Source organism: Phyllopteryx taeniolatus, chromosome 3 (assembly GCF_024500385.1).
Source record: "Phyllopteryx taeniolatus isolate TA_2022b chromosome 3, UOR_Ptae_1.2, whole genome shotgun sequence".
Classification (NCBI taxonomy): domain Eukaryota; kingdom Metazoa; phylum Chordata; class Actinopteri; order Syngnathiformes; family Syngnathidae; genus Phyllopteryx; species Phyllopteryx taeniolatus.
This window is the reverse complement of record NC_084504.1, coordinates 25,464,871-25,492,323: the sequence shown is the minus strand read 5'-3', so window position 1 is coordinate 25,492,323 and position 27,453 is coordinate 25,464,871. Positions and strand designations below refer to the sequence as shown.

The 27,453-nt window shown below is 41.8% G+C and overlaps 1 protein-coding gene across 6 annotated transcripts in view; it reads left to right on the top strand.

The window, feature by feature from the left end:
- The window catches only part of grid2 (glutamate receptor, ionotropic, delta 2), a 456,195-nt gene that overhangs the window by 406,202 nt on the left and 22,540 nt on the right, over nucleotides 1–27,453 (top strand). For all 6 annotated transcript variants that reach the window (XR_009787777.1, XR_009787779.1, XR_009787778.1 and 3 more), the window contains exon 14: nucleotides 11,314–11,480. Coding sequence is in view for 3 of the 6 variants with exons in the window: in XM_061767886.1 (XP_061623870.1) it covers nucleotides 11,314–11,480 (167 nt within the window). In the remaining 3 variants the exon portion in view is untranslated. The remainder of the gene's footprint in view (nucleotides 1–11,313; nucleotides 11,481–27,453) is intronic.

The window sequence follows — 27,453 nt, the reverse complement described above, 5'->3', positions numbered from 1 at the left end:
GGCCGCCAGACATCTTGTACAAAATGTGGCAATGGAAAAACGTGATTGTCACATCTCTTTGGAAAACAGTCAGGTTTGCCACATTATTTGCTACACTAGGTGGTGACGTATCAGTGATGCCTTAAAAGCAGTCCACGAATGGGCTTTAATTAACTGTACTGGCAATTTTTCAAGTAAATATTTAACCTGCTTAAAGGAGATATTTCCCTTTTTTTCAAAATGTAAAAGACCTTGTCTTATAGGAAAGTAGTAATTTATAATATGCCACGCACTTCCGTTGTACGGACTGAGCCAGCTCGATTATTTCCACTCCGTCTATTAACAAGCAAAATGACTGCTTTCGTCACAAGAATCTCGTAAGAGATTCCTGAAATTTGTACGTGAGGCGTATGAACAAAGAAAATTCGTCCATGTCAGCTGCCAGGAAGGAAAATGCTTCAAGTTCAGTGTATATTCATAATTATGCCCATAATTATGAATATACACTGCTTGTACAAGGTAAATCTTACAGTCCAAGCACCGAAACCCAACTCGATGCTGTTTGTATCTGATTTTATCCGAGGACACAAAAAGATGAAAGCCCAACCTTTGCTTCCATGTGCGAAATTGCTCTCGGAGGGTTACGGTTTTGTCCAACGACAGCTGGGGCTGATGAATGTATGAGAATTTCAATGACAAAAGTATGTCTTATTTGTAACTTTCTTATAAGACTGGTGTCTATCTATGAGGGAGTATAATGAAATGCTGTTTTTAAGTCACTGTTTGGCAGAGGACTTCACTCTCAAAAGTGACAATCCCTGAGAAACACGAATCCTTAAAGTTCACTCCTAAATTGGAAGAGACATTTCACAGAGAGGAGTCGTGACCTTTTATATACGGGCACACATCCCAGTTGGATCGCAAACACCATCAAAGTGCTTCCAAATCACCTCTCCAAGCTTCTTATTGGCCCATTTGGCCGCAACGAGTCAATGCAGTCCAAGTTGATTTGCATTTTCATTACCCGTCTACACACCGAGGCACGCCATCATCACGGACCAGCCAAAACCGTGCGTGATCCCCCTCGGCCGTTTCGCTTAAAATCTTTACTAAAAGTATCAAAGTAAACAGGTGATGCAGGTGGAGTGAAAGAAATACGTCTGCAGCTCTTAAATGCACTTGAGTAACCCCGACTGCGTGTGAATTTCCATTATGGGCTTTCTATTTCGCGATTTAATGTTTTGCTTTCCGCTGTATAGGAGTCTGACGCTATCACCGGCAACACAAGATGAGCAATCCATCAAAGACGCACCTTCAAATCTCAAGTTGCGAGACCTCTATGAGATTATATTTGGGGGGGGAAAAAACATTTTTATAGCATAGTGGCTTTTTATACGCACACAATAGGAATCAAGATGTCTTTAAAAACAGATTGGGGTTCAGATTGGTTGCGATGTCTCTCCACAGACCTTGAAATAAGAAATTACAAGCAAAGCATGATCGCAGACAACCGTAGTGTGTCCCGTCAGACACCTGGACAGGGATTCCAATGCTTATGGGTTTTTACACTATGCTTACTGCGGTGCCCTCACATATGGGAAAGGAGACCCACAGTCATCGATGCACTTTTCAGCATTTTATTTAACGTCTGACAGGTGTGCGTTTCAGGATGGACGAGGACGAGTGGGCTTTGCAAATGAAAACGCTCCCTCGCCACTTGGCAAGTCTTAATACGGTGTTTTTGTATGGGCCCCATTGTGTGAGGTCTCTTAGAGGTCGTGACTCTTTGCCGTGATCTAGAAACGGAACATTGCACCCACATCAATGTTTTATTCCACCCGCGAAGCCTTAAGCTACAGCTAACAGCTCTCTCTTTTATTTCTGGAGAGCTTTAAAAAGCCCGCATGGGTGGATATTATGGATTCAAAGTTGAGGAAGCAAAGGAAGAGAAAAAAACTTTATGAGTCCCTGAAGGAGAATGAATTGTTTTCTGCTCTCTTATTGACCACACAAGGGCCAACAGAAACGAACATTACACGATTTATTCCACTGGCGAGATGAGAAATGATCCCACCCCAGGAGTTGGAGGTTCTATACCATGCTAAAGGGCACGTGTGAAGTGACTTGACATTCATCCAGCAAAGCAGTCGTAATTTCCATAAATGCTTTCTATCCATGCCTGGTAAAATGGGAGTGACTGACTTTTAGAGAGCGACAAAATCATCGTCAGACATTTTGTTCGATTTTACAACCAAAAAAAAACTTTCGGTCTGAGGACATTGAACCCAGCATTAGAAGAAGCTTAAATCAAGCCTATACATAATATGTGATCAATATTGACCAATTATTACCTCAGCCAATCTAAATTGTGAAGCGAGAGGCCTGTTTTTGCCTGTTGTGTATGTCTGCAGGGCAACACATTGTTGCTGTGGTTAGCACATCTGTCTCGAGAGGTTCGAATCTCAGCTCGGGCTCTGTGTGGAGTTTACCAGCGTGAGTGATGTCATTACGCTGCGACTAATTCAAACTGGGCGGCACGGTGTGAGACTGGTTAGATCGTCAGCCTCACAGTTCTGCGAACAGTCCGGCCCCGCCTGTGTGGAGTTTGCATGTTCTCCCCATGCCTGCGTGGGTTTTCTCCGGGCACTCCGGTTTCCTCCCACAACCCAAAAACATGCGCGAATTGGAGACTCTAAATTGCCCGTAGGTGTGAATGTGAGTGCGAATGGTTGTTTGTTTGTATGTGCCCTGCGATTGGCTGGCAACCAGTTCAGGGTGTACCCCGCCTCCTGCCCGATGATAGCTGGGATAGGCTCCAGCACGCCCGCGACCCTAGTGAGGAGAAGCGGCTCAGAAAATGGATGGATGGATAATTCAAACTGCTATGCTGCCTTTCAACACACCTTTAACCTAAATATATAAAATACTATGACATAACCTAAAATGGAGACTTGTTCCTCAACCAACACTTCTCAGCCTTGACCATTTTATCAGAATAAGGTGCCATGACTGCCAGATTTTGGGAAGTATGCAATATTACAATGTCATGAGCAATGGCAATTGATTAGTATGTTAATTGGTACCCTAATACTAATCAATCACCATTGCTCAAGACATGTAATGGATAAGAGCTTCAGCACCTCAAAGGCCCTTTTTTTATATTTAAATCTTCTTCAAATGGCGGGTGGTATTGATTTATTTCTATAGCTTTAATTCATGCCCTTTGAGTTGCATTTTTTTATATGAAAACCGCTCACAAATAAAGTTTGATTGATTGATTGATACGTTACAACCTGCTTACTGGCACTCTGAACCCCGGTTTCAAAATTCTGCCTCTGTGGCTGCTCCTTAAACTGTCGGCTTGCTGCTGTCTTCAGCTTGTTAACCTGTTTGGGCTAATTTTGTACTGTATTCTGATTGGTTCAATCCACTGTCTATATTAATTATGGACCAATGCCAGCGTGGCAATCGTACTGCTGGTCCACCGGGCATGTCCTCGGTGTGCCCGATAGCCATTTCACCGCTGCTCTGGAATCTGTTAGGAAAGAAATGATCATAAATGTGGTGGCTGCAGAGATATGCTCGACTGGCACTGAAGAGAGCGACACAAAGTCGACATTTTAATTCACCGCTCATCTTTGTGACACTCAGCAAAAACGTCAAGACACTTTTTTTCCCCCAGTTTCTTTCAAACGAAATTGTAACAATGTAACAATTGTCATTCGCCCCGAGAGGTCAAGCGGCTCTGTAATCTGCAACGACCTTGAAGTCGCTAGCCGGCCCTGCGTGTTGGGACTTTTGGCTCTTTGTGTGTAGCCAGCGTGAATGACGGAATGAGTGGGCGGGGCTAGGAAGCAGTGCCATTGGGGGGAAAAATTAGTTCGCGAGTTCAAAAGTGGGATTGATGGTTGAATGGATAGACAGGATCGGACTCAAAATCCATGGGCAGCGCAGTGACCTAGTGGTTAGCACGTCTGCCTCCTAGTGAAGAGGTTCTGGTTTCAAATCTCAACTCAGGTCATCCTGTATGGAGTTTTCATGTTCTCGTGTGGGTTTTCTGCAGCCACAATCTTAAAACAGACCTGTGAGATTCATTGAAGACTTTGAACTATGTATGGGTACGATTGGGAGTGTATGTGAGTGTCTATGTGTGCTCTGCGATTGACTGGCCATCATTTTCAGTCCTGCTTTCTCCCACATCCCCAAAAAATAACGGTACATGTTAGGTTCATAAGTTATCCGCAGATTCATTAAAGACTGAATTGTCCATAAGTGTGGTTTGTTTGTGTAGGTTTTGCCCGCAGGTCGTAGATGCCCGCAATGGACATCTTTTGGATTTTCGCACTTATTTTAATACGCAAGTGGAGGAAATCCCAATTATAGTGTTGTTTCTGTACATACAGATGACTGGGACCGCAGCCTGAGCATTGCTAGTGTGAGAAAATAGACAATAAAAGTACTTTACTTGGGGGAGGAGCACTCTGTACACTACACTGTGTGTATGTGGCGCATGGACACATCAAATACAAAACCATTTTGAAAAAGGCAATACTCCCTGTTCGTCAGTTGGCTGATTGTTTTTTTGATGAACTTTGAGGTCTCTTGTTGCCAGACAACAGGAAACAAATAGGGCAGACCTTCAAGAAGCCTGACCCTTAAATATGCACTCTCGTACGTGTGAAAGAATAAATTGCGATTCCTGATGCAAAATAAAATGTAACAATGTGTTCTTTGGGGTTGCAAGGAAACACAAATAAAGAAATACAGATATACAAAAGGAAGATGAAAAGAACATCGAAAATTAATGATTTTCTTGCCACATCCTATTAAGGGTGGCATCTTGGTTTTGGCTCACTGATCCATGTCTTCCACATCTGTCTCCAATTACTCACTTCCGCCATCACATCTCTCATCGGCTTTACGGGAGTCTGAGCAAACATTTGCATGCGCCGTGACAATAGTCAATGTTTTTATTTATTTTTTCATATCTTTTCCTACTTTCCCGCGCTTCCCGAAGTAACAATGAAGACTAATGACAGCTGAGGATAGTTAAATAACAAAGCCAACAAAAAAGACGGAAAGGCAATGAAGAAGTTGTCAGATTGCAATCTCTGGGGGGATGGAGCCAACTCCAGCGAGCAGTCTGACAGAACGCCTCGAGAGGACGATGCCACCTGCTTGCGAGGCTATCATTAGCTTACATTGATTGTCTGCTTATTGCTTGGGTTGGATGGTTTCTTTTTATTTAAAACAATTGTTCATCTTTTATAATCGTTTCCTCTGCCAATGGAAGAGGGTGAACCACCTGCGTCTTTGTGTATGTTTGCACAAAATCGCCACTGGGCAGGAGCTCACGGCAAACTTCAGCAAATGTCATGAGACTTCAGCTAGCAAGGATTAACTTAGCAACTGTGTTTAGCTTTTTCTTTTGATTTTTGGTGCCAAAGAAGAACAACGTGATCATAGAACCAGAAATGGAAAGTAGGGTAAGGATAAATAAATAATTTAAGATTTTATGATTTTCATTCGCCTCACTTTGGTGCAGAGATTTGAACGTTGAACCTCAGAACTGTGAGGCATATGTGTTGCCCTGTAAAGACATAGTATGTGACTTATAGTTGTGAAAAAAGCCCCATGTTGGCGCGGCGGTGTCGTCTTCACCGTTTCTTTTTCTGTGGTAAACCACTCTGCAATGCACACAATCGCCACCTTCAGGACTGAAGTGGAACATTATTGTAACCAATAACAACAGCTAGGATAAGGGCGGGTGGAATCTGATACTGTTTATGCATTTTAATATTTGAAATTGAGTGCCACCTGCTTTCCATTACACATACGGAGCTCAAGGACACAGTTCGAAGAAATCACAATGGCGAGCACACAGCTGAGTGTAAGACGATGTTATTATCACACATACAGTATTGGGGTCTCCATCTGAAATGTCGCAAATAAACAAGACACCGAGATGGATCCAGGAGTGGAAAAAAAATCATGGACGGTAAAGGCAAAACACAAACATGATCTCCAGACATGGTAGGTCTGAGACTCACAAAGGGACATACTGTCTCTCTGCTGCGCCTTGATTGATTTTGTTTGCACCTAATCTAATTTTTATTCAAATGTCTGCACGTTTCCAAAAGCCTTGCGGGATATTCAGCCGGGGAGAAATCTGTACTCCCTTGATTTATTAAATGAGAATTAAACAAAAGCAGCAGCAGAGTCAGCGGGATGCAACAGAAAGCGAAAGTGGAAAGACGAGGTTCGGAAAAAAAAAAAAAAGATGTTGATGAGCTTGCACTGTGTGCTTTTGGATCCAAAGCAGTTGCTGTGAGAGTTGGGAGATAGTGTGTTGTTTGAGAGAGAAAAAATCAGCAGAAGCTGCAATTATTCGGGAGCAAGCCCATAGTCTTTTTAAAAAAATATTTTTTTTTTTCTTCTTTAATGCCTCTGTGGCCCGAGATGTGAAGATATCAAGATGCGAGTATGTCTCCGGGCTGTTGCTCTTTTCTTTTACTCTGCGAGAGTCTCATGCCTACTTTGCTCTTATTTCTCAGAATCACACAAATCAAAGTCATAGAGGAGTGATGCAAGATTACGGGCAAACAGCACGAAGCTAAAGTAGACTTTCGAGATACAAGTTAACTCGTTGATTGGCACTCAGTGAAATACTTGAAAATTCACCATTTGTTATTTGTTCATTATTATTAAGTATTTCCCTCCAGTTCCTTTACTGCTTATCCTCATTAGGGTCGAGGGTGAGCTGGTGTCTAGCCAAGTTGACTCTGGGTGAGAGATGCGGACTGGTCCACCAGTCAATCACAGGGCATATAGGATAATTATGGATGTTTTTGGAAAGTGAGAGGAAGACACAGTATCTGAGGGGGGGGGGGGGGGGGGGGGGGTAATATCACTGCCATGATACAACGCAACAGCAATAAAGAGCTGCAGCAACAATAATTCAAGCTCATGCTCCTGTGCTGTTATTGCTTCATTAAATGAGCTCCACCGCCGCCACCCCAAAAAAAAAACATTTTAAACTAACAAACAAGACACCCAGTATGTAAACAACGAGAGGGAAACAAGATTGTGTTAATTTACTCTGCTCCCCCGGGCAGAGGGGATCAAAATTAAAAGAGTGATGTGAGTGATGGAAATGCAAGCGAGACACTGAGGCGCCTTCAATTTTGTGATTATGGATCTTAGCAAGTTGTCATTCGTGAGAGTTTAAAACAAGGTCTGATGCAACGATTAGGATTCATGAGTAGATTGGAGATTGTGTTGTTGGGCTGCTCGGAGCCATGTTGTTGCGATTTGAGGGAAATTTGAGGAAAGCGCATCTGAAAGTTTACCTCGGTGCTATAGTGAAGACCTCACAGTCAACACTTTTTGTACGGAGTTCACATGAGGCAAAAGTTAACGTGGTTCTTCTGCCCACACAATAGAAGTACTAAAAGCTCCCAAGATGCTAGTAAGTGCAAACAGTATGGCCTTACGCAAATAAAAATTCTGGGCATCTATTTGATTAAAAATGTTGCTGTATACTCCAGGCATGGTTTAAAAATGTTAAATGTTTGCACCCAAAACACTTAATGGGAGCACATTAATCTTCATAAAAGCTATTTTTAAGGTGTTTTTGTTAGACTGAGGTGGGATTACCACGTCTGAGTCCAGTTATATTTCTTATTACATCTCAACATCAGCCACATGTTGAAGGTCATTGGACTCATCAGAGTAACACTCCAGTTTTAGGTTAAGTCGTCGTACAAGAAGAAATGTAAGCATTAGGCTCATTGTTAGCTTATCTTGTAACTACACTGCGATTGTAATTTTTACTATGGTGACTGAACCCAAAGTCAGACATGTTATACAAACATTCAACACAACCAGTTGTGCCCTGCGATTGGCTGGCGACCAGTTCAGGGTGTACCCAGCCTCTCGCCTGAAGATTGCTGGGATAGGCTCCAGCACACCCGCGACCCTAGTGAGGATAAGCGGAACGGAAGATGAATGAATGAATGGACACAACCAGTTCCTCCCCTATTTTTGTGCCGCGACAGTGGCACGTTCAGGTCACTTCCTAATTAGAAATTGTGCCGTTTCAGATCACAACCCCGAAGTCCGTTGCTCAGCCGAATTCGGTGTTGGCCATACACATCAGGATTTTCAATCGTAAATACGGTACACAATCGTAAATACAGTACACAAGAACAGGTTTAACATTTACGATTGCCGGCCCCGACTGTTTTCGGAGCAAATCAGGAAAGAAAGCTTACTCTTGACGCACCACAGAATAGTCATCATCAGGATAATCTTTTAGAGACATCCGATAATCGGATGATAGATCGCACGGGAGGAACAATGCTCAAATTTGTCATGTCTCTATTTCGGAACTCAAAATCAGTCCTGATTAAAACTTAAGTAGTTCAGTCATCCAACCTGCCAGCTTGCTAAAGCGATAGTTAATCCTGCTTAAGTGGCGTTAGTCAAAGATGCGACATGTAGCAGGTGGCGGCATAATTACAGGTACGTCGTTTATTTAGTCTGCAGAAGACCGCAGGTGTTTAGCAAATTTTATTTGAAGCACGTTGTGGCATGATGTAAGCTCAGCAGCAGGCTATCAAACTTTCATGTCAACAGTTTAACCTGGATAATGCCTTCATTGGAAAATGCCCCCTGGTCTGGTCACTTTCAGTATTCTGTTGGAGCTTTGTAACGCTTCGGCAGCTGCCGTCTGTGTCCAAATGTTGGTAACTTTATCATCTTCAGCAGAAAATCGACAGAAACAGAGATGTTCTTTCCTGTTGTCATCAACACAGCTGCTATGTTAGTCAAGATTCAAGGACACGGGTCTCTCCCATCTGTTGTTGTTCAGGTTACAAAAGAAGTACCAGTACCTGTAGACACATTGGCAAGAGAAGTATAGAATCAAAAGAAATTTGCATAAATCCTGTTTATCTATGAGTTCATCTCAGAAGCATCACAATGAATGTTGCCACCTTGCTGCCATTTAATGGATCCAGAGAATAAGACCCTGAGAAAGACATCAGGGATAAAGTTACTCAGTTGAGCACAGACCCCTGCCAAGGTGTAAAGATTGTGGTCTGCAGACAAACTGGAACAGAACACTATAAATTAATCTTTTTATTTGCATTATTATGTGAGGGGCAACCAGGTAACGTATCGTGAAATTATGAAAAGCACCATTACATTTTATAGAAATTCCCTCACAAACAGCGCGACTTGCGGGGTAGCGACGGTGTCAAATTGGTCCGTGGTGCAAAAAGATTGGGGACCGCTGCCCTACAGAACTGCGCAAAATCAGCTGATTACGCAGTCCATTACTGTAAGTCTTTAAGGTCATCCAGTGAGGTCGGCGGATCAGGAAAAAAAATGAGCACCAAATTAACAACCTCTGGTGCTCCTTCGAGAATCAGACCAGAATTGTTATGAGCACCCCTGTGTATAGTGTCTATGTATTAATTTACAGTTGCCACATAGTGTTTCCAGTGTGGATGGAAATCACTGGTCTAGTTTAGTATAGTTATGTTTGTTGCATACAAAGCTACTGACTAGTCTATCTGCTGTTCACATTCACTTCTGTAGCTGCATATCTGTTGTTGACCAATACTGGCCACTCATGCCAGAGTAGCATCTGCACCATTTGCACACTGACTGAGGAGTATCTGCAACAGTTGCACAATCAACATTGTCCCAGACTATCGCACTACTAGTCACTTTAAACTGCATACACTCCTTGAAGTCTCGGCGCCCTTTGCACAATGGTCATTGCACCGGACTGGACTATTGCTATATTAGTCATTCAAACTGCTCTAAGTGCTAGAGGACTCTGCATTTTTTTGCACAATTGTCAAAAAAAAAAAAATTGTACCGGCATTACCAGATAACCCTTGATTGCTCAATGACTGTTTTTCTCAATGTCTTTATGTCTCAAACGTGTTCTCTGTCAATTGATTGTCTGTTGTCGTACTAGAGCGGCTCCAACTACCGGAGACAAATTCCTTGTGTGTTTTTTGGACATACTTGCCAAAATAAAGATGATTCTGACAGTATTTACAGTATCTAGCCACGTATAGTTGCCACATAGTGTTTCTGGTGTGGTTGGAAATCACCAATGTAATTTGGTATTTTCTTTCTCCATGCGATGCTCCCATCTATTCTTAATGCTATTCACGTTTACTCCTCTATATATACTATTAATTATTAATTTATTTATGCAGAGTTGCCACGTAGTGTTTCCAGTGTGGCTGACATCTGAGGTAAAATAATAATTCCTGCTAGCCATACCAAACTTTTTAAACTTTCTCTGCAGGAGTCTTAAGCTTAAAGCACATAATCCTTTTTTGGATAATTGTAAAACAATATTGAAAAGCCATGAAATTGTTCTTAAAAGTGAAAAGCACTGTTCAAATTTGTCTTAAAGGTTGTAAAGAGTTGAATGAAGTACATTCTGACGCCCTGCAGTGAATTATTGCTGACACAGACTCAAACCACTAAACAGACGCACGCCTACTACACAGGACTAGAGACTGTGAAATTACCCAATCAGAGGTGCTTGTCGGTTCACAGATATAAGTCAGCACGCGTAGGCCAACTGAGGTGAAACACATGCACTCAGCAAAGACAGAAAGGCTTTGAAAATTTCATAAAGTGCCATTAAACTTTATGACACACCAAGTGAAAATAAAGGTGTTTGGAGGAATGGTATCAAAGTGTCACCGCTGAGTTGTTTGTTTCTTTACTTTTTATTTCTCTGCATAAACATTAGATGTGTTTCATGTTACCGCGAGGCTGTGCGAACAACTACCTCGACTATTATGGAACAGAAGCTGATCATGAATTATGACACAAGAACAGTTTTGCCCTCTGCAACCAATAGCAATCCAAACAAAATATATCACATACTGTGGAAATGGATGTCACGCATAATTTGTACGACATTTGAGGCATATTTTGTTGTTCGAAGGATGTGACCGGCAAAGTATCTGTATAGGTACCCCACAAAGGGTGGATAAAACCAGTCAGTAAGCCAATAACACACCTGCATTTAGAGTCGAGAGAACGATAAGCAGTAAAGTTGTTTTTCCATTAAAATTTGTTATCTCAGAAGAAAAGAATAACCTTGCTGCGGTGCTGCGCCGTGCTTATGAATTATTGTCTGTGATGAATTAGTCCTTGGTGGCCCTCTGGAATGTGTGTGCAGCCCCCGCTCCATCAGATCTACAGAAATGTTTCAATCATTCACTCACAAAAGATGTCCCATTTCTTGACATAACCACTGGGTTTTCCTAAAACGCCATTTATGTTTTGTTTCAGGTGAAGTACGGCCGCTTCGGCTTCGTGTGGGATTCGGCGGTGCTGGAGTATGTCGCCAACAATGACGAGGATTGCTCCTTCTACACGGTGGGCAGCAATGCGCCGGATCGCGGCTACGGCATCGCCATGCAGCACGGCAGTCCCTACCGTGACATTTTCTCCCAGAGGTAGGACCCACTCCCTCAAAGCAACAGTCGGTGGCATCATTGTTTCTTCTTTAAAGACACAATTGACATGCAAATCGGTGTAATTTTACTTCACAACTGTCGCCGTCCCGCTTCCGACGCTAGCTCTGTGTAAAAATGATTCACTTTCCTGAGATGAATTCTTATCTCTATTCTCTCCTTGTCTAAAGGTCATACAATTTTTTTATCAGCACTTTAAATTCAGTTGGACAAAATAGAAATGTCCACTCCTATAAAATTATGCCCTCTGGGATGCTTGAAAATCGTCTCCTTAGTCGAGGAGGCAACCAATAGCAGATTATGTATAATTTGCAGGAGGCAGATTGCACTCTCAGCCAGTGTGAAGTTACGTTGTTTAGCGTTAGCATCAGCCCTTTCTTAACTGAGACTGTCTCATTGTATGACAATCTTTCAAAAGATGTCAACACACTGGATTTACACTGCAGGTCCAAGTGCACAGTTACAATTTAATGCATATCGGATTTTCTGCACTTGTACTACACATTTTAACACATGTCCAATATGGCTGTTTACATTCATGGAACACATGAAACAACGCCCAAATTGCAAATAAATAACTCCTCAACACCGGGCAGTGACAACAAGTAGACGATAATAAGTAAATTGTGCAATACATTTTTATTTTTTTTTTATTTAGCTTGCCAGTTTCACTAAGCAACATAAAATTTGGTAGGCATGCTAGATGTCTATGATGATTAGTCACTGTAATTCTGCCTTTTAGTTTGGATGGAAGCAGGCATTTTAGTATCATTTTGCCCATTTCCAGGTATCCTTCACAGATAAATATTTGTCCAACTGCTACCAAATGTTAACCACCTATACAATGGGTGACATTGCATTGTGGGGGGGTGGGGGATTGTTTTCCCTGTTCCGAGTGGCCAGAGCATGACAGCAAAGTGTGATGACTCACCATAAAAACGTGAAACGCTAATAATAACTCAATTCCACAATGTCAGCGCTGGACCAAATGTCTTGTGTGTAATGGAGGTCCCGCCCTGAAGCCATTCATAGGCACTCCTAACTGATTGAAATGTGTCAACAGTATACTTGCATCACAGGCGTCGGGGTGCCAAGGGCCTCATCCCGCTTTGCTGGGTTCTGTATAAAAGGCTTTTGCTTTAACATGTAACCCACTAAACAAGATAACCTTGTTTATAGGAACGTCAGCTCAATCAAATTGCACATGATTGAGAAAGTCATGAACAATCGCTTATTGATCGTGAATGAATCATCCTTATCCCAAGCGTACACATTTGCCAATCTATCAAAACGTGTTTTCAGATTTATTTACAAAGCATGCAAATTCTCTTCAAATATTGACCTGTCAGTGATTATTTTAATCATTTACTTGGGCACACAGTGAGATACTAATAATTTGCCGCAACAATAGTTGTGCAAACTGTCTTATTTTATCGATCCAATGATTAATAATGTTGCAGCTGTTTCCTTGTAGGATCCTCAGATGCCTCGCAGCCCGGCATTGCAGCTGCAGTCATATAAATCCAAGGGGCTCTTTGTGGTCTGCGTATGGAATGCTTGCGTCTTTATTGCACAGCCTTCTCTTTCAATGATTGTGCACAGGGATTATTACAAGAAGAGGGGAAAATATAGAAGCCTGTTGTCATCATTGGACTGTAACGGTTCAATACAATTTCTATATAAGTTAAATGGTATGTTAGTCAGTTTTAACATTGTGATTAGCAAAGCAAACATTTGACAGGTTTTGACAGACTTTTCCTTGAGAAGTGTTTCTAAGCAGAATTATTATGTTCCTCATGATCTATATAAATAAGATGCTAATTGGAAAGCCATGTAACCAGTAGTTTTTTGACCATTCAAACCACACAGGAATCGCGCTACAGTTTAATTCTGTGAACAGCGCTTGTCATATGTGTGTGTGTTCCGGGTTTTGTCTTCCCCCCTGTTTCACACACACCTGCTCATGTGAGCATCTTCATCACCTGTGCCTCGTTCACCCTAATTACCCCTTGTATATAACCTCGTGTCTCATTTCCTCTCGTTGCCAGTTCGTTGTACCTTGTCGTCGCGTTCCAGCATTCCTTGTTTCCACGTCATAGATTCACAGTAAGACCTGACCCTGTTCCGATTATCGACCTTGTCTCTTTGCCTCATGTTTTTGGATACTGTTGCCTCTCTTGGATTGCCTGCCTGTGTACCGACCTATGCCCGTCTATTAAACCTCTCTTTTTGGAAACTGTCCATTTGTTTTGGAGTCGTGCATTTTTGGGTCCTATCCTCTGTTCCGTTCATGACAGCGCTATTGTTAAACACCATTGATTAGCCGTCGCATACTGTACCTGGTGCAGGCTGAACTGGAATCTTCTTTTCCTTTCGGCTTGTCCCTTCAGGGGTCACCACAGCGCGTCATCCTTTTCCATGTAAGCCTATCTCCTACATCCTCCTCTCGAACACCAACTGCCCTCATGTCTTCCCTCACAACATTCATCAACCTTCTCTTTGGTCTTCCTCGAGCTCTCTTGCCTGGCAGCTCCATCCTCATCATCCTTCTACCAATATACTCAATATTTCTCCTCTGGATGTGTCCAAACCATCGAAGTCTGCTCTCTCTAACTTTGTCTCCAAAACATCGAACCTTGGCTGTCCCTCTGATGAGCTCATTTCTAATTTTATCCAACCTGGTCACTCTGAGAGCGAACCTCAACATCTTCATTTCCACCGCCTCCAGCTCTGCTTCCTGTTGTCTCTTCAGTGCCACTGTCTCTAATCCGTACATCATGGCTGGCCTCACCACTGTTTTATAAAGTTTGCCCTTCATCCTAGCAGAGACTCTTCTGTCACATAACACACCTGACACCTTCCTCCACCCGTTCCAACCTGCTTGGACCCGTTTCTTAACTTCCTGACCACACTCACCATTGCGCTGGACGGTTGACCCCAAGTATCTGAAGTTCTCCACCCTTGCTATCTCTTCTCCCTGTAGCCTCACTCTTCCCCCACCACCCCTCTCATGCATGCATATATATTCTGTCTTCGGCTAATCTTCATTCCTCTGCTTTCCAGTGCATGCCTCCGTCTTTCTAACTGTTCCTCCACCTGCTCCCTGCTTTCACTGCAGATCACAATGTCATCTGGAAACATCATGGTCCACGGGGATTCCAGTCTAACCTCATCTGTCAGCCTATCCATCACCACTGCAAACAGGAAGGGGCTCAGGGCTGATCCCTGATGCAGTCCCACCTCCATCTTAAATTCGTCTGTCAAACCTACAGCATACCTCACCACTGTTCTGCTGCCCTCGTACATGTCCTGTATTATTCTAACATACTTCTCTGCCACACCAGACTTCCGCATGCAGTACCACAGTTCCTCTCTGGGTACTCTGTCATTGGCTTTCTCTAGCTCTACAAAGACACAATTTAGCTCCCTCTGTACTTTTCCATCAACATCCTCAAGGAAAATAATGCATCTGTGGTACTCTTTCTAGGTAGGAAACCATACTGTTGCTCGCAAATACTGTTCCGTCCTAGGTCTAGCCTCTACTACTCTTTCCCATAACTTCATTGTGTGGCTCATCAACTGTATTCCTCTATAGCTCCCACAGCTCTGCACATCACTCTTGTTCTTAAAAATGGGCACCAGCACACTTTTCCTCCATTCCTCAGGAATCTTCTCACACGCTAGAATTCTATTGAAGAAGCTGGTCTAAAACTCCACAGCCACCTCTCCTAGATGCTTCCATACCTCCACAGGAATGTCATCAGGACCAATTACCTTTCCATTTTTCATCCTCTTTAATGCCTTTCTAACTTCCCCCTTACTACTCTTCTATTCTCCCCTTGCTCTCATTTTCCTCATTCATCAACTCCTCAAAGTATTCTTTCCATCTATCTAGCACACTACTGGCACCAGTCAACATAGTTCCATCTTTATCCTTAATCACCCTAACCTGCTGCACATCCTTCCCATCTCTATCCCTCTGTCTGGCCAACATGTATAGATCCTTTTCTCCTTCTTTAGTGTCCAACCTGGCATACATGTGATCATATGCCTCTTGTTTGGCCTTTGCCACCTCTACCTTTGCCATATCTCGCATCTCAATGTATTCCTTTCACCTCTCCTCGGTCCTCTCAGTGTCCCACTTCTTCTGAGCTAACCTTTTTCCTTGTATGATTTCCTGTACTGTGAGGTTCCACCACCAAGTCTCCTTCTCTCCTTTCCTGCCAGAAGATACACCAAGTACTCTCTTGCCTGCCTCTCTGATCACCTTGGCTGCAGTGGTCCAGTCTTCTGGAAGCCTCTCCTGTCCACCGAGAACCTTTCTCACCTCTTCCCGAAAAGCTGCACAACACTCGTCCTGTCTCAGCTTCCACCCCATGGTTCTCTGGTCTGCCTTTGTCTTCCTAATCTTCCTCCCCACCACCAGAGTAATTTTACACAACACCATCCTATGCTGTCTAGCCACACTCTCCCCTACCACTACCTTACAGTCGGTAACCTCCTTCAGATTACATCGTCTGCACAAGATGTAATCCTCCAGCGTGCTTCTACCTCCGCTCTTATAGGTCACCCTATGTTCCTGCCTCTTCTGGAAAAAAGTGTTCACTACAGCCATTTGCATCCTTTTTGCAAAGTCTACCACACTCTGTCCCTCCAAGTTCCTTTCCTGGATGCCTTACATACCCATCACTTCTTCATCACCCCTATTTCCTTCACCAACATGTCCATTACAATCTGCACCAATCACGACTTTCTCTCTGTCTGGGATGCTCAGAACTACTTTGTCTAGCTCCTTCAAGAATTTCTCTTTCACCTCTAGGTCACATCCTACCTGTGGGGCATAGACACTAATCACATTATACATAACACCCTCAATTTCAAGTTTCAGCCTCATCACTTGATTTGATACTCTTTTCACCTCCAAGACATTCTTAGCCAACTCTTCTTTTAAAATAACCCCGACTCCATTTCTCTTCCCATCTACATCATGGTAAAATAATTTAAACCCAGCCCCTAAACTTCTAGCCTTACTGCCTTTCCACCTGGTCTCCTGGACACACAATATATCAACCTTTCTCCTAATCATCATGCTTGGGACCGGCCTACAGTTTGCACTGCCTTGTGCCCCCCATAGGGCTGCATTACAGGCTGAACTGGAATAAGTTCGAGTTAAGTTTGAGAAGTTTGTCATCAAGTAAACAAAGGTTTGTTATTGGGTGTACTTCGATATTCGCTTCTGTACAAAAACTAAGAGGAAAATTGGAAGGGGTGATGCAGAGTCCAAAAGTGGATATGGAGTTTTAAACACACACAGACACACGGTCACACACACATAGATACACAAAATAAATGGGACATATTTTATAAAAGGCCAACATCTGCCTGTAGCATTCATCGTCTGGCAACATGGATTAATTGTAGAGACAACGCTGCAGTTCTAGTGTTTCTAGTGTTTGTGTGATGTAGTCTCTTCATTTATGTTTAATGCATACACGAAAGTACCGAGAGTAAGGACAACCACAACAATGGAAAAGAAATACATTTTTGTCAGACAAGTTTCTTTCTAGCCATTTAATGATTCTGGCCGTTGGTGTTCATAATGTGAGTGATTCATATCGACAATCCCTTAAATATGTTGAAAGGTGTCCAACAACGATCAATACTGGATCCACTTCAGTTTAGCAATCTTCTTTCTTATTTTGTGATTAGCTGTGTCTCCATTATTGAGTGATTTATATTACAGTTCAATTAGGTTGTGGACAATAACCTTTGAAGTTAGATTATCATCCAGAACTTACATTGAACAGTGAAGTGAAACAGGATGTGCCCTTGGAGCAAAAATAATTGTGTTGTCCATTATTCACATCTACTTTACCCAGGGATTTAAAGGTGGAGTTAGGTTTCCTTGATAAATCTCCCCATGACAGACGTTTATTTTGTGAACGAGATCTTAATGCCAAAGAGATGCCCTCATGAATCTTAATTATTCCTAACGTCAAGCAACAACGGCAATTGGTAGGAAACAAAGTGATCTTGCGCAATTTTACTGCAAGAAACAAACGGTAAACAGTGCCTTTTGCCTGTGTATGTTTGTCACAGTATTTAACTTCTCTTTCAGCTGCTACCTGAGAAAGGATTGATTGTCTCTGGCACTTTAGCACGAGAGGGGTAGCCATTGTCTTTAGAAATAGACAGCCTCCTATAACATCCTCATTTTCAACCACTTTGTTGTGGAGAAGAAGTCATTGTTAGAGGTCAGGTGAAGCTCCTCCATCTGGGTGTGTTTGCTGCAGCAGGAGAACAAATGCAGTCAACGCCTCTGTGTGCATTCATGTTTATGTGTTTTTCTGATGGATGGAGACAGCCTCCAGATTTGGCAGAGTCAGAAAAGCCAGTGCAAAGGGGATAGTCCGCTAATTTCAAATGACAGCTACACACAAGTTGCTTTAAAGTCCTGAGGGGAAATGGTTTTAAAGCCTCTCGCGCATATACATACACACACACACACACGTTTTTGTCCCAAGGAAATTGTGAGTATTGTTATATATTTCAAAAATCATCTTGAGGGCACTGCAGTCTAAATGTAATAACCTGAAGGAGGTTTTCCTCGAATTTACATTTTAAGACGCCCAAGCTTGCTTTTGTCATTTTTCAGCTGACAGCTTACTTGCTTTCTTTTCATATCTTACCCAAACAAATAAATTTACGGTTAAACCAGTTTCACTTGTGTTGAAGCGAGTTCTCCCACTAAGTGTTCTCCTCAGATTGTGTTAAAGTGCTGCAGGGACCAGTGAAAACAAAGTTAGCCGTGTATGGCTCTTACAAACTGTTTTTTCAATGCTTTTAGTATTCTGGCAGGCTCACGCACAGAGCAATAAATTTGTCAGAAATACGTTACAGTTTAAAAATCTATCGATAAACTGACTTTTTGTTATTGCCGACCTTGAAGAAAACCCCAATAAGTGCCAGAGTTTATTCTGTAAAGTAGCTACAATAGAGATAAAGTAAAATGCATCGTTGCAGTGCACATAAAACTGCTTTTGTCCGAGTAGATCTCGCATTTTGAGCCCCAGTAAAATGCTTGTAAGCAGACCATGCAGACCTTATGCATAACATCCATATTATAATATTTACGTCTCTGTCACTGGCAGTCTATCACAAACGCAGCCCACACACTTAGTGCTTTCATTAAATCTTTATTATTCCCAATTAATGATGGCAAGGTCTCCCTCTCACACTCTCAATATGTTAATGACGGTTAATGAACATTTGACTTGACTGTGTTGTTTATCCTGTTTCATCTTTGATGATCTGCTCCGCTTCACCCGCACACTCTGCCTTAATGAGGCCTAATTGAAAACTTAGCTAAGGCACAGAATCCTCCACACACTTCTTGGAATTACCGAGCTTTGCTAAGTTTGCTTAAGGGACCAAAGACCTTTCATCCCCTGCTTGTAAGGCTTCCGCGAAGAAACGGGAGCGTGGGGACTCCATGACTAGCACTACGGGATCACAGTAGGAATAGTGTTGTCTTAAATGTCTTGGTTGACTTTGTGTTCTTAATCCTGTAGTGCTTTGTGTGTGTTTTTAACCCTAGATCAGCACTCCGTATGGCTGTAAAGAAATTGGCAACTGCTAGCGATAGCAAAAAAACAAATTAATGAATAGCTAAACATGAGAACGGTGTGTCACTGTATAGGAATTAAATAGGAACTGGGCACCCATACCTGCAATATAAATCCACCCCAAAGGCACTAGGCTGTCTGTCTTTAATCTTTCAATGTAAGTTAGTAGTAGCTTCTTGCTCTCAATCATCACCATCGCCCGCTACAGTGTTGCTGAATAATACTTGATCATCATTGTTCTCCACTCTATCTAATGTGTCTGGGTCAGCTACAATTCTCCTTGTTCATAATCATTTTAAACACTTACTCAGAACACAGTGCGACTGTGTAACACAGAGGTCAGCATGTTTTCTGCACCATAAAAAATGTCTTGGTATGGCTAGGATTGGTCACAAGAGAGAGTAGAAGTTGGCACCAAGAAAAAGCCTTGCTCAAAAGCTAAATCAAGTATGCACCACCAGCGCTGAATCTTGCAGCTTTTATACAAAAACAAAGCAGAAAGGTTTAATACGATGAGCCCCTTTACAATAATCGGGCGCCTGCTGCTGATTAATCTTGCCACTCTTGATGAGTACACAGTGACCTGCTACTGCGGTACACAAATTAACAAAATTATTCAGTCCTGTGTCTCTACTGTTTATCACAACTTTTGACTCGTTTTACTGCCGAAGACAATTTATTGGTCGGAACAAATCTATTTAGTATTTATTCAGAATGTGATAATAAAATACTTTGGATTTCACAAAGTGAACAACTTTTGTTTTACAAGCTAGTAACAGTAGGTGGTCTCAGTGGGCTGTAAGGTTCTACATTTTTTAAAATGTTTAATGGCTGGAAATTGTTCATAAATCAACTGGAACTCTAAATCAACTAAAACTTACAACCACTGATGATGGTGATTCAGACTTACACAAAAAGATTATGTTTACATCTGCACGTTACAACAGTGTACCTTAAAAAAAAAACGCGGTGATGTTTTCTTACCATGATTATTTTAACCGTTATCGCCATTGAGTGCCAGAACTGTTTTACAAAACGGATATTTCCCATTTTATTACACACCCTATTCTCTTTGAGGAGCGCTCAAAGCTGTTAATTTCTTTGAATCTACTGCATGACAACGACCTTAGGTTAGGAATACAGCGTTAATAACTGAAATTGTGTATTTTTGCAGTATCGCTTTGTATTGAAGATTAGCAAACTCTTAAGACGGTACAAACGAAACCTGTTTGCAGTTATTCAGTTTTAATAAACTGCATGCCAACACCCTTAGATAATGGACATTGCGTTTTGAGCAGATAATTGACAATACCATACCGAAAGTGTATATTTTTGCAGAATCGCTTTGTTTTGAAGATGAGCTGAGGCCCTCAATATAGCGCTAGCGAAAGGTTATCACTGTTATTTTGGTTTAATAAACTACGTGCTGAAAAGTGGAATGTTTTCAGCAGATAATTGACAATAAAAATATATTTTCGCATTGTTTTCTGTGTGAAGACAAGCAAAAACTCTGTAGACGGTGACAGGTACAAGCTGATTATTTTATTTTCAGCAAGGGCATGCCAACCGTCTCCGATAGTGAACACAACACCGATGATAGACAACAAAGGTAGATTTTTATAGACTCATGTCTGATTGGTGTACACAAGTCAAAATGGCTAATTAACCTCTGAATTTTGCTGATTTTGATGTAAAATATCAATGATGCTTTGATGACATTGTGAGCTTTGTGGGAACAAGTCATTGTATTTTGCCACCCATCTTTTTAACCTGAGAGGAACTTAGAAAGGAGATTTTCACCTCATAATTATCTGTTCATCATAGACGCCATTAGTTTCACACATCCTTGTTCAGACAAGGACTTTTCTGACAAATCCACCTAAATGTTTCAGGTGTTTGTGTTTTGTTCTTTTATCGCATTGTTGTAAAACAGTTTATAATTGCTCTTGCGGAAACAATGGAAATGTGACCAACACTGTTGTAATCACACAGCAACGGGAAACGTTGTGTATGTTTCGGTCCAGCCTGTATTGGAATTCATTCATATCTACAGCTTTGTAGAGAAGTTCAGCATGGCAAGGTCTGTGAGCCAGAGCGTGGAAGCCCTCTCTCTCTCTCGCTCGGCTTTGAGAACAAAAGTCCTGATTTTCAGTGCGTAAAACCGACAGTTAGCTGCCCTTTTTCAAAGGTTCATGCATTCAAAAGTCCACTAGCTACAGTCCATTAAACAACTCCATTGAGGATGTGTGATATTGACTTATTCTCAGATTAATGCAGGTCACAGAATTGTAAAGACCATGATCATAATTTAATGGTTAATCTCTTTCAAAGGAAAATCTTCCTTGATCAAGCACTGACTTCCCTATTATATCACTCACTAAGCCTGGAGCGATACAGTATTAAAACTGAAAAATGTGATACTCAAAGACAAGGGTGTCCAAACTTTTACCAGCAAGGGCCACATAGAGAAAAGTCAAAGGATGCAAGGGCTAGTTTGAAATTCTTCGACTTAAATAAACACGCTAAAATCAATCAGTCAAGCAATTATATATTGTTTATACATTATATTTACATTGAAAAACCTTTTCTCTGGAAGGTGATAAGGTAAATAGTTAAGGATATTTCAAGATTTTGAGTGGCCAGCAGCCCTGTATCCCAATAGAACAGATCCGACCCTGCACTAAACAGCAGCTGAATCCCGTCTCCACATCCAGAACCAAAACAAGAGCAATCTGATATAAGATGACCATTTTAAAGCAATTACTTGAAGATCATTCATGTGATATGTTCACAAATTGGACCTTTACACAGAGAAGAAAGTGGACAAAACCATTTATGCTTCTCAAAAAATTCATTATCTTTATTCATTCACCACAGGGTTATGAAGAGAAATGTAACTATTTGCATCTTTGCATATTTCATTGTTCCTGTGACAATGACAATAAAGCTCTATTCTATTCAGTATGGGATTATTCCAGCTTCCCGATCGAGAACAGGGATGGAATTTGCATCGTCAAAAAGGCCCAGACTATTTGCCGTAAGTGCTCGAAAAACTTCCTTACAAAATCAAATCGTATATCTGTGAGTCAGAAATTGAGATACGAATCTTTATTTTAGTGGATCATTACAGCCCTATCACTCACCCATGTGGAGAACTGAACTTGCAGTGCACTTTCCCATTAAAACACCAGTTTCATTCCCACCTACCTCCAGAGACAACCGGCAAACAAATCTGACATTCTCTTCCGACGAGGATGTGAAATTTTTACACAGAGAAAAAGTGATCCTGGATGAATCTGAGCCCGGCGGCTGTGAGAATGCAGCGAACAGCAGCGAGCCACACGAGAAGCCGTTGATGATGTCAGCGTTGTTAGGCCAGTAAGTGAGCTGTCAGCCCAGTGTTGTTCTCATTTTAAGAGCTGACGGTCACACGTTCATCTCAGTGCAAACCGACTCATTTTAGCGTCCATCTCCTATGCTCATCTTCTCGCTCCTCTGAGCTCATTTTGTTCTACACACCTCTTGTGTTTGTCGATTTCTTCCTATTGTCTTTTCCTTCGTGCCGCCCCCCTTTCCCCTCACTGCCTGAGTTTGTTGTCAGGCCTCCATCTCGACCAAACCTACTCTCATTTTCCCACTCAATTTTCCATCATGTTCTATGAGTCACTCCAATCACTGCACCTCTCACCTCAAGGCGATTTCACACTCCCACTGTCTCCGACCGAGAATTGTGTTTGCCGCCCAGGAGATATGCGAAGAAAAAGTCATCGAGAAAAGGGAATGCGGCTGCCGCAGGAATATTTTACCGAAACAGTCGTAGTGCAGCATCGTGGCGACACTTTGAGGCTCAACGCCACTCGTAGAAGCAGTTACAAGTATGTCTCACCCCTTCTGAAAGACTCTCAACTGTGCCACCTGATGCATGATCATCAAACTCATCTGCATGTTAAATGACTACAGCTGCTATCAAGGCATATTCTCAGGTGAAAAACCATATATACAAGATACAGTAAAACTGCATGTTTAAGCAGAAAATGTTTTTTCTTAGGGTTAAAGTCTGTCTCTCTAACATATGGTTGGTCATAAATAAATAAATCAATACAATGGAACCTAGAAATTTTCACATATGTTCATTTTGAAGTTCAATCAAACTTTTCTGGAGACGTATGCTTCAAAAGTCAAACAAAACTTGGACTGCAAGCCATCCATCCACACCATCCAGTGTTGGCAAAGAAAAATAATTATAACGATAACTTATAATATAGAACTGGAAATGGAACTTACTGCAACAAGGGAATGTGTTTTGGTCACTCACTACCATATAAGCAATCCAGTTAATAACATATCAATTACTTAAACATTTATTTCCCTGCTCTACTCTTTTACAGATCTAAATAGCCCCTATTAACTCCAGCACAACTCATAAAAGGCAACTAGTTGATAGTATCTCTCTACAAACACATTGGGTCCATTTTCTGTGACCAGCGTAAATGGTGTGGTTTAGACCGGTGTTGATAATTTCGTAGACCAGCGCACCCCGGCGGATCAGAGAATGGGCGGGCTGCCACACTATCCGTGTGTCTACAGCTGACTTAATTTGCTGCCAATCAAAGCGGGTCTTCTCTTTCCCATTAAATGTGACGCAACTGACATGTACCGACGGAGACGGAAGAGGACAATGTGTTATTGCAATGTAACTAATTGTAACTTTTTGTAATTTATACATGATATTGGAAATGTTAGAATAGCATTTCACTGGTTGCTTGTATAGTTAATGAAGGTTTGATTTCAGCTTGAGAGTAGATCTAATGAATTCTCTTTCCATTATTTCTTACGGGAAACATTGTTTTGAAATTAGAACAACATGCAAGTCAACCGGTGTCACAGAACAGATTGTGCTCAATTTTTGAGGTCCCACTCAACGTAAGTGTTGTATGTGTACAAATCAGTCACAGTCAATTGCAAGAGTTCTGGCTTTTCTAAATGTTATTTTATGGCTACAGTAGTTAAAACAAACGTATGTCTGGTAGGTAGTCCTATATATGCCTGGAGATATTTCCAGTGAAATTGGCTGTCCAAGTGGAAGTGCTGCTTCTGTTCTTGAAGTCCGATAGCAGGAAACGGCCATTATCTGTCTAAAGGCAGTACCAATGACTGAAAGATCAGTTTGCCAGGTACTGAGATGACAGGCTCCAGAGTGAGTTCCCACCATCCAGTTAGGTTCTGAAGACCTTCCTCCCCAGAAGTGGCGCTGCAGCACAACTTGATGTCTTTTAGCATTCATCTCACTCCGGTAGGGATACGCGTTTTAACATTAGGGGCTGTTACGAATAGTGCCAGTATTTAAACATGAAACATTTTAAAAACACATTTGAACTTGAAGGCTTTCAATTGTTAACCCTCCTTTTTTGTGTTTGGTTCTAAGAATCTTTCATCAAGACCTTTTTTTAATACCACAGACTGACACAAAGTCAGATTTGCTTTGCTAATATGCCTGACATAGCAATCTAAATATACCCTCAACCCCAAGCCATGATGATGACAGAAGCTGACACTCTCCAAAAACATTGACACCGTATCACACACACGTTTATCATCATTTCCTTATCTCAAAACCTACCACCCTCCCTTCTCTATCCAAATCACCCGCCCACCCGCTCAAATCAACTAATAATGTGTGATCACCCCACCATCAAGGCTGCTGCCCTCGAGTTGCCATGGTAACATCCAGTCCGCCACTGCAGAAAGCGAGAGCTGCAAGTAAAGGACCTGAAGCCCCCACACACACACAAACTGACACACACATATGCCCGACATTTGCCCCTACTGCCACTCGGGCAACCTTCTCATCATTTGCTTTTAACATCCACTGTGAGTGTTAGTCATTAAAGATCTCCCCAGTCAAAGTCAACGATCTTAAAGCAAGGTGATAACGTAGTTCACTCACATGCATACACACACAACAGCTGTTTCATTGACACACTCCCACACACGCATGCACTCACATATTGTATATGTAGCTACTGACCATTATAAACATGAAAATGCACACGCAGGTCAACTGACACTTTTGGTATAACCACATTGAATCTATCATATGAAAAGATAATCCCATAATGCATGAGACTAACATTGACATTGAGATGTAAATTACATTAAAACCTATACTTAAATTAGGTTGTTGTTGAGGGATTTCAAAAGACTTGACACTCATAGGCAAAAAAATTAATGTGACACACATTTATGTACAGTTTATATTTATACTGTACACACTATAGTCACAATTTGAAGTGATGACGGTGGATCTGACAGGCAAGAAAGCGAGAGAAAAACTTAAGTAAAGATTGATAGATGAAGTGAGGGAAGACGTTGTGTTGGTAGGCGGTGGCGTGGACAAATGGCAGGCAGTGGACAGAACAGGCTTGGTGGCAGGAATGACGTGGGTCAGGAACACACGGGAGCACTGGGATAGTTTACTTGACATAAGGTGGGCCGTGGTACCGCTAGAAGAGGCTGAAATACTTAGGCGAGGATTTCCGGGAATAGGCAGGCTTATATATACCAGTGGTGATGAGGCTGAAATAAGCAGGGGCGGGGCGTCCATGAAAAAGACATTGCTTGGATGGCAGCATATGTTTCTTTTAAACCTGTATGTACCTTTCAGCATTAAGTGCCTTCACAGATGTGTAAGTTACCCATGCCATTGGCACTAACACAGCCCCATACCATCACAGTTGCTGGCTTTTGAACTTTGCGTCCATAACAGTCCAGATGTTTTTTTTCCTCTGGCCCGGAGGACACGACGTCCACAATTTCCAAAAACAATTTGAAATGTGGACTCGTCAGACCGCAGAACACTTTTCCATTTTGCGTCAATCCATCTTCGATGAGCTCGGGCCCAGAGAAGCCGGCGGCGTTTCTGGGTGTTGATAAATGGCTTTTGCTTTGCATAGTAGAGTTTCAAGTTGCACTTACGGATGTAGCGCCGAACTGTATTTACTGACATTGGTTTTCTGAAGTGTTCCTGAGCCCATGTGGTGATATCCTTTACACATTGATGTCGATTTTTGATGCAGTGCCGCCTGCGGGATCAAAGGTCACGGGCATTCAATGTTGGTTTTCGGCGTTGCCGCTTACATGCAGTGATTTCTCCAAATTCGCTGAACCTTTTGATGATATTATGGAATGTAGGTGATGAAATCCCTAAATTCCTTGCAATTGTACGTTGAGGAACATTGTCCTTAAACTGTTTGACTATTTTCTCATGCACTTCATCACAAAGAGGTGACCCCCGCCCCATCTTTGCTTGTGAATGACTGAGCAATTCAGGGAAGCTCCTTTTATGCCCAATCATGGCACCCACCTGTTCCCAAATAGCCTGTTCGCCTGTTCGCCTGTGGGAACTTTCAAACAGGTGTGAGCATTCCTCAACTTTCTCAGTCTTTTTTGCCACCTGTCCCAGCTTTTTTGGAACGTGTTGCAGCCATACAATTCTAAGTTAATGATTATTTGCTAAAAACAATCAAGTTTATCAGTTTGAACATGAAATATCTGGTCTTTGTAGTGTATTCCATTAAATATAGGTTGAACATGATTTGCAAATCATTGTATTCTGTTTTTATTTATGTTCAACACAACGTCCCAACTTCATTGGAATTGGGGTTGTATTTAGGGTAATCAACGAGAGATTTTTCACACGGACACAATTATTTTAGTCTCTCTTATGCCATTGTCTATGAATAGTTTGCTCTGCATCAAGGAGTGGAAAATCATATTTCTATTGTCATCTGTGACAACACACAAAGTACATACGTGTAATTGTGTATTTTGGGGCAAAGCATATTTCAGTGAGACAACACCAGCCAAATTAGTGATGGAGACAGATGGTGTACGGCGGGAAACCTTTGACTCGAGCCGTGTTTTTGTCAGGCAGCCGCACAGTGGCCTTTTTTTTCCGCCTGTCAGCCACAGGCTAAAGGATTAATGAAGAACAACGGTGACTGCTGCTGCAGAGGGTATTTGTAAGAGTTGCTTCTGATCGTGAATGGATACATTAAGGCAGAAAATGTACTCTTTGTTCTCTCAATTGTAACAATGTATAGGAAAGTAAAATGCAACGGCATCATTGATAGTTTACAATGAAATCTGCATGAGACAAAGTTTATTGGCTAATTTTGGAAATTGATTTTTAACCAGCATTCATCACTCATTCTTGAATAAATTCGTTATCACTTTTTTTTCCTGTCAATTATGTGCTAAAATTTACATTCATTATCCAAAATTGTTTGCACTAAATATATTTTTAAAAAGTAGGCCCACTGGGGTTTTGA